Genomic DNA, 20,113 nt, shown 5'->3' on the forward strand with positions numbered 1-20,113 from the left:
GCCTGGAGGGGGAGGGGATACACTCAGGACGGGACGCCAGTCCGCCGCAGGATACCCCAAGCAGGACTCGAACCCCAGAACCATCGGAGAGCAGGACCGGGGTCCAACCCGGTCCAACCCACCGCTCCCCGCCCCCTTCGTACAATAATCAGCTTCGTCAAAAAGTTCTCAGCCAATTGTAACTCTGAGAAGTCTATATGGCATTTTACTGTAAACTGCAAAACATATAATAAAATCAACGATTTTTTGCTTTTGTGATTTTAGAGAACAAAACATTTTGGCACTGAGTATTTTTACACGCAAACTACTTTAATTTGAACCAAGGACATATATGAATTTAAAAAACGATATTTTTTTGTACTGACCATCAACCTGGAAAACAAGCACTGCATTTTGATTACACTTTTAACCGAAAATATCGCTTCAGAAATGAATTTATTACGTATCTATATGCAACACTAACAAGAAATGACAGTTCAGCACAAATATTTCAAATTTAATATTAATTTTAAAAAGTTATTACCATTAAAAGGCAAAAAAAATCAAATTAAAAGGCACCGAGTTCAGTGGTTTATTTTCCTCTAACCTAACAAAAAAGTTTTAAAAAATGGAAATAAAAAAGTAACAATGTTTTGCTTTTATCTTTGGTATATTGTTTATGTTCAATAACTTGAAATAATACTAACAGACAATTAATAAAATAATTTTTGTTCCATATCCTGACATTTTTCCTTTGCTCTCATATATCAAAAGCATGAAAAAATAGGTGCAAAAGCTGGCATTGTACATATTTTACAGAGTGCACAAATAAAAGTCCAAAAATCAGACATAAATGTGAGCAGATTTGTTCCACAGCCAGCTGTCATGTCTTCTGTGACCTCATACAGGTGGGTCTTTTCTCGGGGGGATGGGTTTCGGGACACCAGGCCCCTGATTCTGTGCTGGTTTGGGAGTTGTCCGCTCCAAATCTGGCCGGATGCCGTAGTTCACCTCTTCATACCTGAAAGCAGAACAGAACCACAATGTCACCGGATGCAGAAAGCAAGCAAATTAGTATATCTGAATTAATCAGATCTGACCCCAGCTTTTTTAGGGCAACAAATGGTTAGATAAAGCCATAAACATGGGCCAGGGAGACACTGAAGAATAAGATTTTGGCACTAAAAGGGTTTTATGAGCCACACTGGTGATGGAGATGAGTTTGTGATTATTAACCTCTCTCTCACCTTTCATCAATTCATATTATGGAGTCTTCAATGACTGGGGTTACAGTTATGGCATTTACAAGTACAAAGCCATGAACTATGAGCAAATGGCCAAAGTAGCCTTGAGGTAAAAGGTTTTGGGGAACATACCTAGGCAATGGATCCAGGACAGGTGCTGGGTATCTGGGTGTTGTCTACAAGCAAGAAGACACAGTAACATTGAACTGTTAAATGTCTTGACTCTGGAGCACCACGAGAAAACTAAGAGCGTAGCTGCTCTGAGAATTACGCACTTCCAGTCACGCAAACATAACTCAGATTGCAACAGAAGTGTAGCAAAAGGATATAAGGTGACAGTGTTTTTTTGAGGGGGGTGCAGTGGTGCAGTGGGTTGGACCGCAGTCCTGCTCTCCGGTGGGTCTGGGGTTCAAGTCCCGCTTGGGGTGCCTTGCGGCGGACTGGTGTCCCGTCCTGGGTGTGTCCCCTCCCCCTCTGGCCTTACGCCCTGTGTTGCCGGGTAGGCTCCGGTTCCCCGTGACCCCGTAAGGGACAAGCGGTTCTGAAAATGTGTGTGTGTGTGTGTGTGTGTGTGTGTGTTTTTTTTGTCCAATGCATTAAAGTTATAAATATAACAATTTAAACATCAAAGGTACAATAATTCTTAGTGAATGAAGGGAAAACAGATGATTCCTCTATTTTTAATTTCACTATACTTCTTTGTTTGCATGTAATAAGAGTATTGTCATGTTCGACACAAGCAGGCTAGAGACAGGTAGGTAGTGGACCCAATTGCAGGTTGGTTTTAATCTTTCAGTGAGGTTCGTAGGACTGGACGTAAATGAAGTCAGGGACAGGCGAAGGTCTTACAAGGCACAAACGTCACAATACAGGCAAAACAAAGGTCAGTAGTCAGGGAGAACGGGTGAGAGTCAGAAACCAGGAACACAGAAACAAGCAAGGCAAAGGCCCTGACACTGCAAAACCACAAAGGTGTTTGCGAGAATCCGCGTCATGGTGTGGCTTCAGAGCTCCTTACATCCCAGTGGTTCAATTAACCGCAGGTGCTTCGCTCGTTCCCGGGGGCGTGACAAGTATAGCGATTTTCACTTGCACATGCTGTATACATTTGTATATAAATATATATTAATTCCAAAATAATCTAATTAAATTAGACTGTCACATGAAATGTCTTGGTTGCGCCTTTGAGGAAGGTGAAAAAAGCTGTACAGCCATATAAAGCAATGTAGGATGTGCTACAGCACATTATGAGACAAAGGGTGTGTTGCAAGCACACTAAGAAAGGGTGTAAATTATGCACAGGGAAAAAGTGTGTTTGCTGGGCACCTGTTGTGGTCTTTCAGGATCCTGTGTTTGAGGTCCTGGAGTTGCATTTCTTTGCAGATTCCCATTGGCGTTATTATTGGCTGGGGTTCGCAACCTGCAGGGCACAAAATACCATGGGAAGCATAATGAAAAATAAAGGATTTCATGCAGCCTGTTTTCATAAATTAAAAAAATGAGTTAGATGTCACTTAAGAAGATGCATTTACTGTGCTACAAGTCGCTTTTCACAATACCTAATGGGACGCTGGGAAAGACATACGGAGTAAACCAAACTCTATACCTGGGGAGTCTCCTCCTAAAGCACTGTTTCATCAAGTCACGCTTGAACACATACAGCAATGCCAAAATGATGAGGATGAGGACAGGAACGACAAGGAGGAAGAAGATCAGCAAGCCGTTCCTGAGGGAATAGTCTGTGGAGGACATCGGTATCAGCAGAGGTCACCTCAACCACTGGCAGGCATGAGGATGTGAAGGAGGAAAGACGGTGAGGTGGAAGGTGGTACCTATCTGGGCAGGGCCGCCGTTGATGCTGCCCCCAAAGCCAGCTTTGTTGCACCAGGGTGGTGCCCAGCCGTCATTACAGTAACAGTTCCCCAGGTTGTTGCACACCTCAAAACACCAAGACAACACATGGACTTCATTGTTCGTATTAATATTATTATCTCAGACATACTACCACTTTCCAAAGCTATACAGTATGCCATAAAAATGTACAGATTACAAGGTTGTCCTCATGTGAATTCCTAACATCCCAGGTGTGACGGCAGTCTCCAGAGGACTTTTTGAAAGTTCTGGTGAAAGGTCTGGTACTTGTTTCTTGGAAAAAACTATGGTTACTATTCATTTAGTGGCACTTTTCTCCGAGCAGCTTATAGTGTTTGGTTTGTAAACTAAGTTACTCACACTTATGTACCCATTTATACAGCTGTGAAATTTTAACCAGAGTATTTCAGAGTAAGCATCTTTCTTGGTATTACTAGCAGAAGTTGGTCTTTGAAGCTGGGTCTTTCGATTTGACAAGCAACCATAACCCAGCTGTACAGGTAGCCACCCTTATTGTCTTCTCCTGCTCCATGACCTTGGTTGTCACTTACCCCATTGCTATTGCAGGTTGACTGAGCATTACAAGTCAAGTTGGGTGCCAGTGCTGTGGCGTTCACACACTGGAAGTTAATGCAGGTCTGCAAGAAGTCGTTTTGAAAGATAATTCAACATTTACAAGCAACTATATTTCACATTAACACGACTTCCCACTTGTCCATGCAAAACTTTTATCAAACCATACAGCTGGATAGTTTTTATAATGACATATCAAACAAAATAACTTCTTCCAAGGCAAGGCAACAGTGCTCCTTTAGATTTACTTATGAAGGCATGTCATTAAGCAGTTGAGCTCCCAGATCACGACAGGTCACTCACCTTCGCTGGGGCACAGCTGCTACCCGGGTGGACATAGCCAGGGTCTCGGACATCCGAGCCCAGATTGAAGTCTGCGTTAACACAGCTGGCACCCTGAATGACCTGTATGCTGACGGATCCCCCTGGAGGCGGAGAGTTGACGTTCACATTGGTGCACTGGACCTTGCCGCACATGGAATTGCTGCAGTAAAGAGAAAAATGGGTCCGAAAGATTAGGTCAGAGGTCACGGTGACACCTTGCAAATGTTTTGATAAAGGAGTGGAATGTGAAACAGAGGCTTGGCAGATTGCATAGCAATGGTACTATAATCTTATTCAGTCCTCTTTTTCTGCACCTTTCCACAAAAGTCAACGCTTTTATCAGCAGTCAATGTTTCCTTGGATTATTAAGTTTTTATCAAGTACATGCACCTGCGACAGTGACAGCTAATGTCTGCAATTGTTCCTTTTTACACAACATACTTTAGATATTATGGGTATATTTAGGTATTACACAACATACTTTAGATATTATTATGCACCTACTCGTGCGATAAACATAGGTGCATAAAGTGGAAAGAAACAAACTAGATTTACTTAAGAATCACACGTCTGCAACATGCAAATGTATTTTCGCTAAGATGTACATCGCTTTGGAGAAAAGCATCTGCTAAATGAATAAATGTAAATGTCATGTAAATGTAGATAGTAAGGTAACTGCAAAAATAAATCTGAGTGCACAGTTCAAAGATGTTTAATATTTTGTGGGTAAAAAGCAGGGGTTTAAAGAAAGTCAGAAAATACTGGTAACTTCTAGAAATAAAGCAGACAGATCAGTTAAAAATTATTGCTGATAAAGGTGACAAGAGGAACTCGGGACACTTACGCCTGTGAACATTTCACGTAACTCGATCCTTGCATTCCACAGTTTCCAAACTTATCCCCATTGGCATTGATTACATTGAAACAGATATCTGCTGCCTTTTTTGCACCTATAAAGAAGACATTATTGATTTAATGGCCGTAATTCCTTGTCCAGACTACAAAAAACAAACAAAAAAAAAATCAAATTTTTGCGGCAAACTGGTGTCCCGTTTAGGGTGTGTCCCCTCCCCCTTCAGCCTTGCGCTTTGTGTTGCCCGGGTAGGCTCCGGCTTGCCATGACCCCACTCAGGATAAGCGGTTATTGCCAATATGTGTGTGTGTATGTGTGGATGGGTGTCTTAAGGGTGCATACCGTTGCCGAAGAGATATTGGCACTGGAAGTCATAGGTCTGGCAGCGGCCATCGTAACAGTAGGCAGAGTAGTTTTGACAGGGGGTCCCATCCATGAGGTAGTAGTCACTGGGGCAGCTCCCGGACTGTCCAGTGCAGAACTCTGGCAGGTCACAGACATCGACAGACAATCTGCACGGTGTTCCAGCGACCATGACCTAGAGCGCAGAAAGTCAGCTCAGTTGCGCTGCTCCTTCCAGAAACACATATGATTTACAGTGACATCGGCAGTGGAACCAGGTAATCTGATGATTATAACAAGTTTATAATGACTCAATTTGTCTACCACAGCCAAGAACACTTCTCACCCAGGTGCATCTTTGTAATGCAAAGAGCTAGTGAATAAAGCAAGGGGTGACCTGCACAGGTTAAATTGTGGCGGAACAAGACCGAACTTATTGGCAGTAGATGACAATGAAGATTCAGCTCATTACTTCAGGCAATCAGAAAAAAGAAAAATCATACCTGATAAAAATTGTAACGTGAAACAAAGGATATCTGGCATCTATATAGGTACTGTGGTGCCACTGCTAATGCCAGACAGTACAGCCTGGCAAAGCCAGGCTATTGAAGAAATCTGGTTAACATTGTAAGTGAATGTGGGTTTTTTTGCGTGGACAATGTCTTTACCCCATGATGCACTTACTGAAATTAAAAGTAAAAAAACTGAATTCACTCAACCCTGGTCTTACACTTCCTGCCCATAAATGTGACTTAAGAGAGAGAAAGCCCCCATAATAAGGTATGTAATAATATGGTACTGATGGAATTGCTGTGGGCCTCTCAGCGGCATGCAGGTCACTGGACTTCCCCCACCTGGCAGTTACTGCAGCAGCTCCCTACTGCGCAGGTAGAGCCTCTAGTCAACTGACATGTGTTGGGGTTGCAGCACTTGTTGGTGCACTCCTGCAACACACACACACACACACACACACACACACACACACACACACACACACAGACACACCACCTTGTGTTAAATGTACGCAGCAGTAACAACAATAAAAAGGGCCTATCCCTTCACATTGCAAAATGCAACCCCAAACTATAGTGTATTAGCAGTTAGTATGTATTGTACCTTCTTCTTCTTAGTATGATTTAGGATACATGGGCTTATGCTACATTTATCATCGCAATTAGTACACTGTTCATATATGACGTCTTCAGTAAATATGTTTCTTATGTGATGGTCCGTTGCCTAATTTGTAAGCCCGTGAGTGTGTTCTGACTCTGTCTCCGGGATAGAGAGCTGAATAAGAATAAAATGTATGAAAATAAATTGTGTTACTGTTGTACTCTATGCAGGATGAATAAGCTGTTTGGACCTCAGAATGCAATGCAAAAATCCTAAATTAAGTGACTGTGAGAGCAGAAAGGGGTGAGCAGCCCTCACCTGGGGGGTGCCGCAGTCGCACTGCTCGCCGCTCTCCACTATGCCATTGCCACACGATGGCAGACTGATGACATTCGTGGGCATATTATTCAAGCAGATTCCCCCACCCTGCAGAATCAACGACTCAAAGTCGTTTCCACTGCACTGGCTGAACAAAGTAGAGCCACTGAGGGGTAAAGGAAACATACATTACTTTATTTAGCAGACACTTTTCTCTAAAGCAACTTCCAATGAGCTCTATGTAGTGTTATCAGCCCACACACCTTATTCACCAAGGTGACTTACACTGCTAGATACACTATTTACACTGGGTCACTCATCCATACATCAGTGGAACACATCTTCGCCATCACTCACACACTATGGGCTAACCTGAACAGCATGTGTTTGGACTGGAGGAGGAAACCAGAGCACCCAGGAGAAACCCACACAGACATAGGGAGTGCATGCAAACTCCACACAGACTGAGCAGGAATCAAAACCATGTCCTCTCACACCACCAAGATGCTGTGAGACAGCAGCACTACTCGCTGTGCCACCACAGCACCCACATTAACAAAATATCGAGGTCACACCCCAAAAACATGCAAATATAATACAGCCACCCTGACTAGACAGGAATCACTAAGGCACACAGACAGAAACATTTATATTATTTCATTTAGCAGACACTTTTCTCCAAAGCAGTCTGGCAGATCTGAAAGTGAAGCACTTACTTCAACAAACACAGGAGAAAAGGCAGCCAGCAGATTTTACCTGGCATAGGAATACATAATACAGGCTGATCCATTACATTGGCAGCGCGTGTCATCGTGGCTCATGCCCAGATTGTGTCCCATTTCATGGGCCATGATGGTGGAGTAGTAGGACAGCGAGTTGTCACTGTACTGCAAGGAAATTACATCCAACATTTCATTACTGGAGTTTCAATCATTGTTAGTAGTACGTCATTAATTTGTAATTTTATTTTGATATCTGATCCTTCCATCTAAAGTAGTACACAGTGTTTAACCCATTTTGCAGTAATATCTGTTAACTAGAGCAATCTGGAATGAACACCTTGCTCTTATCTGCTACAATAATAGTGGGAAGTGAACCTGCAATCTTCATTTTATAAGCTCATATCCTTCACCACTACATCATCGGCAGGAATACCTTCATGTGGGTGAGCAAAGTACCAGATTACCCGAATTCCTATGGAATCAGAAATTTTCAGACTGGCTGTTAACTTTCTGGTAGGACTGGTTGTGCCAGGAGACACTCATGTAATTCCTGTACAATGTGGAATGTGAACTCCGCGAGAAGCCATTCTTGGAATGTGTAACAGTAACATTGAACAATGCTTGATGTATCATAAACTCTGGTCTGCTCAAACCCTCAAGAGAATGAGTAGCATGGCTGATCGTTTGAACAATGTACACTGTGTGAGCTGGCTGGCCCAAGCTTGCTGCACTAAATATGCATGTGATGGGAGATGCTCACAATGTGAGATGGAAAGTGGAGGCGATATTATCCATACCACGCTTATTCCCCCGCTGGTGGATGCAGAGCACACGGTACCCACGAACGCCATTCCCAGGATTCCCCCAGGATAGGAGGATGGTAGACCTCTAAGAGCAGAAAAAGCACTTAAGCTGAGACATTCTGGTCCTCTTGGGATATGTTGATCTGAACCTTTGGCCCAGATCTTTGACCATCACAGCAACAGTTGCCCCAGTACAAAATGACGTACATCTGTAATTCAGTGAAAAATGTTCATAAGGGAAGAAACTCCAACCACAAGTTGGTGTTGATTCGAGGTGTTTTAAGATTACCCTCCCTTCTTAAGAGGAAATTCCTGTTAACATGGCAACCTTTAATGAGTTTTACATTTATTCATTGAGCTGACACTTTCCTCCAAAGCAACTTGCACCATTAAGATACCTACAATTATTTACCCATTTACACAGCTCGGTAACTTTACTGGAGCAATTCAGGCTAAGGACCTTGCTCAAGGGTACTACAGCCAGAGAGGGGATTCAAACCTGCAGCCTTCAGGGCCAAAAGAAGCAGCTCTTACCACTATGCTACCACCTACTTTACAACCATTTAGCAGTATATTATCAGCAAAATCAAAATGCCAAAATAAAGTCAGATTTTGTGAGAAGGAAGTATATACAGTTATTTGTATTAAGTCATAACAGTGATTCTGTGGAAAAGAAATAATTTCCCAAAGAGTGAATGAGCCTTTATGACTTTGGAGTGTATCGCACTTAGGGTTAGGGTCCAAACTCACACAACAAGTTGGGCCACATCATTCCTAATGCGTGGTGACAGACTTGTCTTCCGCCAGTTTACGAAGTTGCCCAATACAGACCCCGCAGAGCCGGTCACATTGAACGGGTTTCCCGACGACAAGACTTCAAGCCCCACCAGGGCCACCCGGATGTTCAGCTCCTTGTAGTACTGCAATAGGTAGGTGGATGGTGGGATTGGAGTGAGGAAGAAGAGGTTGTTACTACTGGTATATGAGTGGGATAAAGAATGGACAAGGAGAAAGTCCGGAGACAGAACACCTTGTTCGTGGCATTTATTTTCCATAGATAGTAAAGGAGATAGAGAGTTCATACCTTTTTTGTAGTTATTATTTGCTATTATTATTTTATCTGATGCTTTCTTCAAAGCGACTTATGATGCAAGTGTTGTGTACTAGGTTGCTTACAGTTATGTGCCCATTCTACAGCTGGATCATTTATACTCTATCAATTCCGGGTCACGTACCATGACCAAGGGTACTAAAGTAGGAAGTGGAATTCAAACCTGCAATTCAGACCTTTCAACAGCTTTTTTGAGAGCAAGGTGGAAGCTGTAACCATTACCCTACCTGCTGGTCTATAGTGATATACAAACCACAATGAAGAGTTTTTTGATATTTGATTTTTTTGTTGGTTTTGTGTGTCAAGGTCAAAACAATGCATTACATATTCCAAGTACACTAGCCACGCAAACATTTCTTTGGCTATGATAAGGTGGTACTAAACACCAACAGATGGCTCTTACCCCATCCATGAGGTTTGCCAGTGTCACCATTTCCTCATTTATTGCCGTCATGTTCCCTTTTTTGAAGTCATACTGGGAACAGAAGAGTGTCAGTGAACTCAACTCAATTGTTGCATACGAAGCCATGGAAGAATACCTTTAAAATAAAAGAATTCTCACTCTGTTCTTGTCCACAACCAACGCCAGCTCAATATATCTTGTCTGGGGTAAATTACGCTTTTTCTGGGATTCAAAATAATAAGAGAGAGGAAGATCAAGCTTGACAAATTATAGAAAAACAAAGAATGTATTCACAATACAGTTTCCTTTTAATTGGAAAAATTGAATGCACAATACTGTATTGTCCATACTCGGAAAAACTTGGTCATTGAAAGGGTGTGCTCATCGGAGTGGGACATTTCATTCGTCACTCCACAAATAGACGCTTCATGCTCACTGCGCATCAGAGGGAACAGAAAGTGTTCATTGGTTCTGGAATGGATGACTGGCTCAATTCCATAACTGTCACTGCCCATAAAAATGACACCCCTGTAAATGAAATAGTACGGCAGTCATTGTAAGATCAAAAAAAACCATGAGGAGCAAATGGTAAAAGATTCTAAGAGGAAATTTACCTGAGCCCCTTACATGTGCTGAGAGCCACCAGTGAATCTTCATGTCCTTCCACATACCCATGGTAATGACACTCCCTCTGCAATGACAAGAACATGTGCAAACATATGACTGTCATATTTTTGGATCGCCAAGAGAAAAGTGAATGTCACGCAGAAATGAAAACTTAAAAAATTTGAGTATTGTGACACTTCAAGATCACGTCTCTGAAATATATACGGAGCAGACGTACAGACAATGCGGTGAAGGGAAAAGGCCCGTCAAATTTTTTTAAATATTATAAATAATTTAATGTCCCAAAATGAAACAGATATGACACACATTAAGTATGAATAACTGAAAAGTTAAAAATGTTGAGATTAAATAGAAATATGGATATGTGTAAACACACTCAGGGGGGCACAGTGGTGCAGCAGGCTTGGCTAGGACCTGCTCTCCAGCGGGTCTGGGGTTCGAGTCCCACTTGGGGAACCCTGTGACGGACTAGCGTCCCGTCCTGGGTGTATCCCCTCCTCACCCTGTGCTGCTGGGTTAAACTCCAGTTTGCCTCCATCCCGCTCGGGACAAGCGGTTTCAGTCAACGCGTGTGTGTAAACGCACTTTCTAATAAAGTCAGATAGTTCCCAGATGGAAAAAGGAACTGCAAACCAGCACCACTTTTTATTCAGTTGACATGTGGCACAACTTCAGATTGACTTATACTATTTAACAGTAGATATAATTTATTTCTTTCTCATATAGATAATAATGCACTCATTGTATTTTTTTGCAAGATTTACATGGCTTTGGAGAAAAGTGTCTGTTAAATGAATAAATGTAAAGATAATAATTTGCAAAAACACATGTGAAAGTGTTACCAAAAGTGTACGACATATACTCAACTCATTTATTAATCTATTATCCATAAGCTCTGGGATGGTGTGGAGCCTATAAATACACAGGTGTGTATATAAATTTAGTGTTGCTGGGCTGTGAAGCTACTTACGTGCACTCCAGGATATGAGGTAATAAGATTACCGTTATCGTCATAAGAATACTGAACGAAGCCTTTTGCTAAGAAGTCTCTGAAAACGTATGAGAAAAAAAGAAAAAATAGATCAGTATGCATTGAAAGTATCATATTTTACATTAAAGAAGTGTTACTAAAAAGATTTATGTAAGTTTAAGATAATCTGCACAAGTTTACTTCTCTAATTTTGTTGTCAGCTAAACACAGATGAAAGAAATCAGAAGTCCTCACTTGTTTTTCTCCAGATGGAGAAGGTGAGGCTTGCCATTAATGCTTAAAGAATACCGCACACTGTTCTTTTCAGTTTCCTGTAACGAAAGAGAAAAAAAGTCACGCAGCTCAGCAGTGTACGGACACACCCAGAAAGAACGCGTGACAAAATGTGTTACCTGTTCTGGCTCCTCAACACCGTCCACATGTCTCTTCCACATGTGAGGGACCAGGAGAGGACGAACCACACTGTAGCTGGACAGCTTGGCTGCTTCCTCATAGGTCAGTCCTGTCAACAGAGAAATGGGTAGTAGCACTATTTGTGCTTAACTGCACAAATAAAAAGGATGGTGAATACACAACAAAGAAATGTAGCTGTCATTCTGTATGTCAGATGTCTTTTCACAGGCTGTAGTGCAAAGTTCTACACTCCCCCACCCTGTGTTTGGAAAGGCAGTGAAACATCAAAAAACGCTAATAAAAAGAAAAATAAATATATATATACATAAAAAAATTTTCTTTGTAATTAAAAAAATTCTAATATGAGTTTATTTATTTTCTAAATAAAATGTATCTATGTGCTTCTGCTCAACAAGTTATGACACCATATACACTACCTTATAAAACACATATGTATACATGAATATACATAAACACACACAACACATAAACACTGGATATTCAAATAAAAAGCAATACTGATATTTGAGCTAATTTCTTTTCTGACTGAAATAAATGTAGCTGTTTCCTTTTATTTCTGCTCAATGTGTTATACCATATACATAACCTTACAAAACACACACACACACACAGAAAAAAACGGATTTGTAATTAAAAATTAAAAATATCTGAAGTGATTTCTTTTCTGAATAAAACGTACTTATTTCTTTTTATTTCTGTTCAACATGTTGTACTATATTATATATACATAACATTAATTGATTAAAAACATGTATACATACACTCAGGCAAAAGAAATATGTTTAAAACTATTGCTCTTACATCATGTTTGCATGTCAAATTAATGTAAAGTAGTGTCCAAATGGATTGTAAGGTCTGGCAGGTATTATTGTGACACACTCTGGGAATATGACAATTCCGTGATACCAACATAATAAATAACATAACTAAACACTATACGTTTAGACTTGCCGTCGTGTGTGTGTGTGTGTGTGTGTGTTGACAAGATACTTAACGATTTATGTTGAAACTTAATTTTTCTTGACAGAAAAACTGACTTCCACCGATACACTTCACTTTCTTGGTCACGCGTTACTAGTCTCAAAACCGAGTAGACGTATGGAATGAAACTCCACTCTGTCCTAAATAATTAGTAAATTAATCCAATACGAAGTAAAACAATATAAAATGTAATAATATAAAATATATATTATAATATTAATAATAAAAGAATAAAAGTGTGCGGCGCGCGCCTGCAGCGGTGACTTCCCTCGTGACCGCGCCACACCGTGCGCGCTGCACTACGGACTTCCTTGTTGTTTCGCTGTAAATGTACCCGAGTGTACCTTACCGTCGCACCGAACCCCCGCTAGGAGACGGATCATAAAGTAAGTGAGGGTGAGCAGAGCCGTTCCAGAGACCACTGGCATTGTGTCAGCCTGCGTGGAGAACGCGCGCACCGGCCCGCGCCTCGCGTCCCCCCGGCGTGTCCCGTGTCCCGCGTCGCGTGCGGCGTGTGGCGCGTTCCCAGCAGGTGCGGAGCGGTGCGCGCAGGTTCGTGTCGCGCGGCGCATCTGCGAAGCCGCGGAGCGCGCGCCGGGAACCGGTTCTTCCTGCGCTCCCGCCTTCCGCGGGAATCCATCGCAGAGTTCGCCGCTGTCCTAACCTAGGTGCACGCGCTTAGGTTGTGGCGAAAGAGACGTTGACTGACAAAAACCCCGCAGAATCGCAACTGAGGTAAAGAAACGATAAAAAAATCGGTTCGAGTCCCCCTGAATTGTACGGCCCTCGCTAAGGGGCTCACCTGAATTACTGTGGTGAAATACCTCGCTGTAAAACTAGGTACAAGTCGTCATGTGTACGTCCCGATGGATATATCGGCTAATCACACCTGCTGACTGAGGCACAAAAAACACGTAGAGTATCTTCACTCAGCTCTGCGAATAAGTAGAAATTAAAGATGTCTCAAGTAGAAGGACGCATGTAAATACTTCAAGAGGTGAGGAAATACTTACCTCAGAAAAAACTAATTATCTTCCTTATTTCCAATCGATCAGAACTGAACAATAAAAACAATAACCACATTTGCATGTTAACCACAATAAATTGACAATGCCGTTTTTAATAATAGTATTATAACTAATATTTATATTAATTCATATTAATTAATACATTATATTATCATCATCATCCTGTTGTTTTATTTATTATTTGTACTAAAACCAGTCATTATTTGTACCACATTCATTAGGAGTGTCATATTCAGATGTTCACACATGCTAAAAGGTGGTAGATGTTCAAAACATAAATTTATTCATTAGCTGTGTTTTTCATCCGACAGATATCAATTCATCGCGTTATAGACAGAAAATCCAGTTTCGGTGCACGCAAGGAAACGCCCTCTCACTTTCACCTACTTTTCTGTGACTGACGTCTGGAACGGTACCAGGTTTTCCAATTAGGTGTCTTGCTATGCCTGTTATTGCAAAATACCTGCAGGATTTCCAGTTCTTTTACATGTTATAATTAACTGTGCCGCACTTTATGTGTGTGGGAACTTTTAAAAGTGCGAGAATTTTGCGTATTATATTGTGAGCGTTTTTATGATTTACAGTTTTGCTCAGGCGAGCCAAAGCCAGACCGATTGGGGCCCTACGGCCTCAGTGTCGCATCGAAAGTCTCCCAGTTGCTTTGCCAACGTTAGTAAGAAGCTATTTTAGCGACATCGTAGTGACAAAGGAAGTTAAAATAAATTTAAAAAAAAAAAAAAAACCTTATACCGAGATCAGCGGTTCTAGTCTACGATTAACTCGGCTGATTTTATATATTTAGTATCTCCTGGGCACGTCATCATGGCTAATCAGATGACAGATCATGATCACATCTCGTTATGTTTGTTTCGAAACTAACTAATGTTTTTTTTCTTGTTATTTTTATTATTTTTATTACGCGTCTGATCTTTTTGACGTCTTTAAAAGCTCCATCACTGGGTTATAAGTCGTGTATTGGCAATGGAGGGTGATGGTGTGAGGAAGGATGAGCTCTTCACTGGAGTCTCCTCTTGGGTTTGTCAGCCACCTGGAAGACAGATCACTCAGATCATCTGTGCAGCACCACTGAACAGCACCTCTGATCTCCCACAGCTCAACTCTGAGATCTGGGGCGAGTAAGTCACCAGGTTTTATTCCCTCCATTCCATAAACATTATTGTAATTGTATAATAACTGGAAACAGAGTTACAATGAAGGAATTCTGTTGCTTATCTAAAAGACTCAACCTTATAGATGATGTCACGTTACACCTGACATGTATCGTACTCTGTTTCCTAATGGTGGATCTCAATCAAGTGCAGTGATGATATAGATTTGTTCTACTTCAAATCAGTGTGGTTTCCTCTTTAACTGATATGTGTGCAGGACCGATCTGATGTACTTAGAACGGGGCGAGGAGACATCGCCGTGTTTACTGAGATTGGAGCCAGGCCCAAACTGTGCAGCTCTCATCGTCGGTGTAATGGTCATCAGTGAGGCTCGGACCATGGAAGTGTACTCTGGGAGTGGGGAGTATCTCGGTACGTGCCGCGGGGAGGCAGATTCTGCCCTGTATTTCAGCAGGTATGTCCTTTTATCTCTGAATGAAGGATTCAGCAGGCTGTGTTTATCGTTTTGGGATTCAGAAGCCTACACTGCAAGCGCTCTATAATTTTTGTGTCAAATACAGATGTCTTTCTCTGTCTGCATATTTTTGTAATTTTGTCTCACAGGGTAAGTGAAGGGCATCCCTTCTACAAGAAGCACTTGAAATTTGAGTCTCCAACGACATCTTGTGAAGTGAAGGTGAGATATAATGTACAACAAGTGTTTACTGCGGGAAATATATTCCACAGATCACACAGGACTAATGGTCTATAATTAAACTTTAAAGGAGATTTTAAAAGGGGGGGGAAATAATTTTGAAACTCTTGTAAAGATGAGGTTCCTCCTGCTATATTTTGTTTAGAGTTGCTAAGAACCCACTTCAGTGTTGCGTAAATCACAAGGTTGTGTGTGGTGAACCTGTCTGGACCACGGAGCCTAAGGGTGTTCCCTGTTTGAGCAGCTGTTTATGCAGCCTCTGTTTTTGCAGTTGCTGTCATTGGGCGGCCGAGCAAGGGTGGGGATCGGCCGGATCGCACTGGGGCTGCAGGCCGCCGACATCACGGGCAGTCCCCCTGCCACAGGGCCAGGCATCGACCTGCAGTGCGTCCAGTCGTTGGTCGACTCCATGGGTGCCACCCTCTCACCCGGGGCACAGAGCCTCATGGACATGGTGCAGTTTCAACAGAAGGTGAACACCAGTATCTTCTTCGGTTTCCATTGTGCATATTTTCAAGTTAAAATTTGTATGACCATGGCATTATGATGTTAACTTTTTGGACTTAAAAATACAGCCTTTACCTGAAGTTACCAAACCGCATTTTGTATTAGCCGTATCATCATCGATTTGCTTTGCAGATATATAATTGCATTTGGATTGAATAATCAGCTTTGATTTAGTAATTATTTATAAGTAGATTAATTTGTCCAAAGTGATTTACATGTGAAGACCTTACAGCTGTAGTTCTGAAGCGGTACTTTGCTTCTGGCTCATTATTGTTCTCAAGTTTACTACTCATTATGATGAACTCTCGTTTAGTCTTAAGGCTATAGAGTGTAACAGGTTGAATTTCCATCATTCTTCCAGAACAAGATGGATGTTCTGGGTGGGTTTCTGCCTCTCCTAATGGGTGGTGGGCCTCTGGCCTCTTTAACGAAAGGAGCTGTCGCATCCCAAATGGATGTAGGTATCGAAAGGCACACATACGCTTCGCAGCCTAATGCAGAGCCAGCATCACAGGGAATTATGCGGAACGTGGTTTCCACGGCGAAACCTGAAGCAGGGCACGGTCCACCCTCACAGCCCCTGCCCCCCTCAAGCATCAATAGTAGTGACCACAAGCTGACAGGCTTTTTGGCATCTTTGCTCAACGGTCACCCTGGACAGAAGTCATGCAGCCTGGGGCCTGACATGCTCCCGGTCCTCCACAAGGTGTGTGGTGAGGTGGCAGAGCTCCGCATCGAGAACGTTGGGTCCAAGAGCGACACGTCTGCAGAGCAACAGTAAGTAAGGAGATCCAGCATTCGACAGAGTATACACATTATCCACAAGTATTGAACTGTACTTCCTTTAGGTACCTATAGTAAAATATAATCAGGGAGAATGACAAACAACGAACACCTTATTGCATACTCTGCACTTTCCAGTATGTATATAGTCTGGGTTGTTTAAAAACCTATTCCTGTTTACTGATCAGTGTTTGTTATGACTCCCCTCCCCCTGCAGACAGGAACACAGGTGCTGTCGTGTCCTGGAGGAGGTTATGGAGAGGAGAATAGCGGAGATGGAGAAAAGGCTCATGCAGCATATTGATCAGCGGCTGGAGACCCTGCAGCAAAACCTGCAGCACACCCTGCTGGCTGCGCTGCCACCCAGCGTCCAGGGAGCTTTTCACAGAGAGCCGTGCCGTGGGCCGACCTTGTTGAATGGGGAGTCATGACTGTGGCAAAGTGACACTCAGCTTGTCCAATTGACAGCAAAAATGGCTTTAAATGGCACTGGACGGTTAAGGGAGGAATAATTTATTGGCTGATGACTTTTCACACTCCCATCATTTCTACATCACCAACGTGAAACTCTGCTCTTCTGCCATGACACTATTGATGGTTAGGGTTTGTATGTGTAGGTAACACAAAGGCACCGCAGTGCTGAGGAACATGATCGCAAAGCTGCTCCTGAATGGCAAACGGAGATTAGTTTACTTTAGAACAGTATGTTTGTATGTTTATGTAGAGTTGCAATACTTCAGGGCATGACTATCAGGCTGAGTTTGTAGGTTCAAGTACTGAAATCACAGCTTCAGAAATGTACAAACCTGAAGAAGTTCATAAGTTCATGTCTTTTGTTGCATTATTCTGGAGCAAGTGGAACTTCAGTGCGACTACATGGATACAGGAGATGCTGCCTTATTCAGAAAGCTAGTGATGGCATGCCTCCCTGAAGCGGTAAATGCTTCCAGTCAGTGTAAGTGAACATTTCAGTATGATAAGATCCTCTGTCTTGGTTATTGTTGACTATATACAGCATGGCTGTAAAAATAACATGAAAATTAACTGTCTTCTTTCTGATTTAACTTTTTTTTTTTTTTTTTTCCTTTTCTTAGCACCATCTACTATTTCTGTTCCAGGAGCCTCGTCAATTCTGTACATCCAGGGAATTAGCAGAATAATGTTAATGGTACCCAGGTTTCAACTGAGGAAAGGAAATGAAAAGTCAGTAGTGCATTACGTAATGTAGTGCATATGTGTAAACCCTGTATTTTACTGTAAGTCACACTGGCCTTGCTGAGTAAGCTGATATTAAGTGGTTGAACTATAAATATTAGTAAAGTGCTGGTTAGACCACTAGAATGTGGGGTCGGAACCTGGTTGGGGTGTAGCCAGAGCTCCTGTGAGCGAAGCATTTCACCTTAGCTAACCCCAGTACAAACAGCTGCTGAATGCTGTATTCCTTAAGATGCAAGGATGTAAATGTTTGAGGCTCAAGTGTTGACGGGGATTGTGACAGAAAAGCCATACTTTGTATTAAGAAAAGTGGCATAAACAAAGGGAGGGTGTGGGCTTCAACTTAAGCAGCTCTTGAGTCACACCTCAACGTACGGTGACATTCCTTACTCTGATTCTGTCAATAAAGCAGTTAAAAGCTAAGATGTCTTTCATCAATAACCCACAAATGCACTTTTATGAATCACACGGACAAGTGAGGTGGCATGGTGGTGCAGCAGGTAACATAAGTGGATGCGGATTCGATCCCTGCTCATGTGTGGAGTTTGCATGTTCTCCTCATGCTTGTGTAGGTTTGCTATCTGTACTTTCCAGCTTGCATGTCTCTAAATTCCCAGTAGTGTGAGTGAGTGTGTTACACAGCTGTTTTGTATAAATGGGCGATGACAGTAGGGTGTTTAGTGCAGTGTGTCTCAATACTGTAGGTCACTTGAGATAAAGGTCTCAGGTAAACACTGGGCAGTAGTTGTACTTTGGAGAAAAGCATCTGCTAAATGAATAAATGTAAGTGCCAGTCCTGTGTATCCCATTAACCTGCTTCTCCTTGTGCTTTGACCTGCACTCTGTGTAGTCCTACTTCCCCTTGGTCGACAGATACAGGCCAGGACCATCCAGAATGCTGAGCTGCAGAGAGTGCAGGCATTGTTTTACAATCCCAGGAGAAATGCAAGTCAGAACATTTGGCTTGCTGACACATAGTCAGGCTGGGGCCTTTCTGGAGAAGTGGGTTACAGCTGCCTCTCATAAACAGGCTTCCGCAGGAGAATGTCGGGCAAAGCGCTTCCAACTGTATCAACAAAGTCCCCCTTCGGTTATTAGTCAGGATCCAGGACAGGAAAAAGAGGCTCTGGGGTTGGAAGGGCTGGATGGAGGAGAGGAGTGCTGAAGGGGTGATCACAGAACTCCAGTGCTCTTAATTACTATGGAAAAGAGAAGCTGTAAAAGTACAGTACACATCCAAGCTGTCTGGTGTCGTGGGACACTGTCATTGTTTCATTGCCAAGAGGACACTTCTATCTGAAATGCCTTGCAGTTTTATTTGTTCATACCATTATGAATACCTCTGAAATTCCTCATACATTCACAAATTTGGGTTATTATAATGTTATTATAATGTAATGTAGTACATGTTGTTATAATCCATTATTATAAAATCATTAACACAACTGTGATTGTTGGAGTGTAATATTGCTGAACCCTGGACATACATTATTACATAAATTCCCATGACATAATACCTGCATTAAAAGCAAATCGCATTCCATATTTATTAAACTCATCTTTGTCACAAAATGCCTTTGAGATTGGAGATTAAAAAATGTATTGGTAAAATATAACAAATATTTCTCCATTGCATTTTTGTAAACTTGGATGTGCACATTAGTTGCAGATGTAACAGTACTAACAGTTACTGCACTGGTATTTAGTTAAAGTCAAAATTACATGCTTTTTTCTTCTAACATAATTTTTTCTTTTTGTCAACCTGTTTGCCCCTGCAGTACATTTATCTGATACTTTTCTCCAAAACAATTTACAATGTTAATCTATTTACACATTTATACAGCTGGGTAACTTTACTAGAGTAATTTACTTTGCTAAAGAGAACTAGAGCTGGGATTCAAACCTGTGACCTTCGGGTCCAAAGGCAACAGCTGTAACCAGCGTGCTTCCAACTGTTCCCAGTACACTCTGGCCACGAGTATTTTACCTAAACTATCATGCTGACAAAGGCTAAGGCCATAATATTATATATATGTATTATAACACCATGTTGATTATAAAATCTTGAAAACCATTATTTATTGAA

The 20,113-nt window shown here is 41.9% G+C and overlaps 2 protein-coding genes across 5 annotated transcripts; one reads left to right on the top strand and one right to left on the bottom strand.

Annotated features, from left to right (window-relative positions):
- Nucleotides 1-770: 770 nt before the first annotated feature.
- adam9b (ADAM metallopeptidase domain 9b) lies at nt 771-13,698 on the bottom strand. Of its 2 annotated transcripts, none has more exons than XM_018761264.2 (22): nt 13,684-13,698; nt 11,668-11,777; nt 11,510-11,586; nt 11,255-11,333; nt 10,272-10,348; nt 10,008-10,185; nt 9,817-9,879; nt 9,658-9,729; nt 8,894-9,063; nt 8,138-8,228; nt 7,375-7,505; nt 6,619-6,784; nt 6,042-6,131; nt 5,188-5,383; nt 4,837-4,942; nt 3,972-4,152; nt 3,647-3,733; nt 3,056-3,161; nt 2,830-2,962; nt 2,550-2,643; nt 1,356-1,399; nt 771-1,000 (listed from the first exon to the last, which is right to left on the bottom strand). In XM_018761264.2, the coding sequence occupies exons 2-22, from the start codon at nt 11,707-11,709 to the stop codon at nt 880-882; spliced, it is 2,304 nt and encodes a 767-aa protein (XP_018616780.1). In that variant the 5' UTR covers nt 11,710-11,777; nt 13,684-13,698; the 3' UTR covers nt 771-879. The 2 variants fall into 2 exon arrangements, with proteins under 2 accessions (XP_018616780.1, XP_018616779.2); XM_018761263.2 differs by lacking the exon at nt 13,684-13,698 and adding an exon at nt 13,020-13,402.
- c24h10orf88 (chromosome 24 C10orf88 homolog) lies at nt 13,330-19,172 on the top strand. Of its 3 annotated transcripts, XR_001966525.2 has the most exons (8): nt 13,330-13,405; nt 14,743-14,834; nt 15,085-15,282; nt 15,432-15,504; nt 15,794-15,994; nt 16,391-16,806; nt 17,030-17,767; nt 17,907-19,172. XR_001966525.2 is itself a non-coding variant. In XM_018761265.2 (6 exons), exons 1-6 carry the CDS (start codon nt 14,680-14,682, stop codon nt 17,241-17,243), a joined length of 1,257 nt encoding a protein of 418 aa, XP_018616781.1. In that variant the 5' UTR covers nt 14,297-14,679; the 3' UTR covers nt 17,244-19,172. The 3 variants fall into 3 exon arrangements, 1 of the variants encoding a protein (XP_018616781.1); XR_001966524.2 differs by lacking the exon at nt 13,330-13,405 and having other exon boundaries at nt 14,297-14,834; XM_018761265.2 differs by lacking the exon at nt 13,330-13,405 and having other exon boundaries at nt 14,297-14,834; nt 17,030-19,172.
- The last annotated feature ends 941 nt before the right edge of the window (nt 19,173-20,113 follow it).

The sequence above is a fragment of the Scleropages formosus genome, chromosome 24 (assembly GCF_900964775.1).
Source record: "Scleropages formosus chromosome 24, fSclFor1.1, whole genome shotgun sequence".
NCBI lineage: Eukaryota > Metazoa > Chordata > Actinopteri > Osteoglossiformes > Osteoglossidae > Scleropages > Scleropages formosus.

Bases quoted from the DNA above. Each gene is read 5' to 3' on its own strand.
- adam9b (XM_018761263.2), bottom strand. From the start codon at position 13,242: ATGCGCCGCGCGACACGAACCTGCGCGCACCGCTCCGCACCTGCTGGG. The intron at 9,064-9,657 runs GTAAGAGCCATC...TACCTATTGCAG, and splicing joins TGGCAAACCTCATGGATGGG to TACTACAAGGAGCTGAACAT. The intron at 1,001-1,355 runs GTATGTTCCCCA...TTCTGCTTTCAG, and splicing joins GTCCTGGATCCATTGCCTAG to GTATGAAGAGGTGAACTACG.
- c24h10orf88 (XM_018761265.2), top strand. From the start codon at position 14,680: ATGGAGGGTGATGGTGTGAGGAAGGATGAGCTCTTCACTGGAGTCTCC. The intron at 15,505-15,793 runs GTGAGATATAAT...CTGTTTTTGCAG, and splicing joins CGACATCTTGTGAAGTGAAG to TTGCTGTCATTGGGCGGCCG. The intron at 16,807-17,029 runs GTAAGTAAGGAG...CTCCCCCTGCAG, and splicing joins GACACGTCTGCAGAGCAACA to ACAGGAACACAGGTGCTGTC.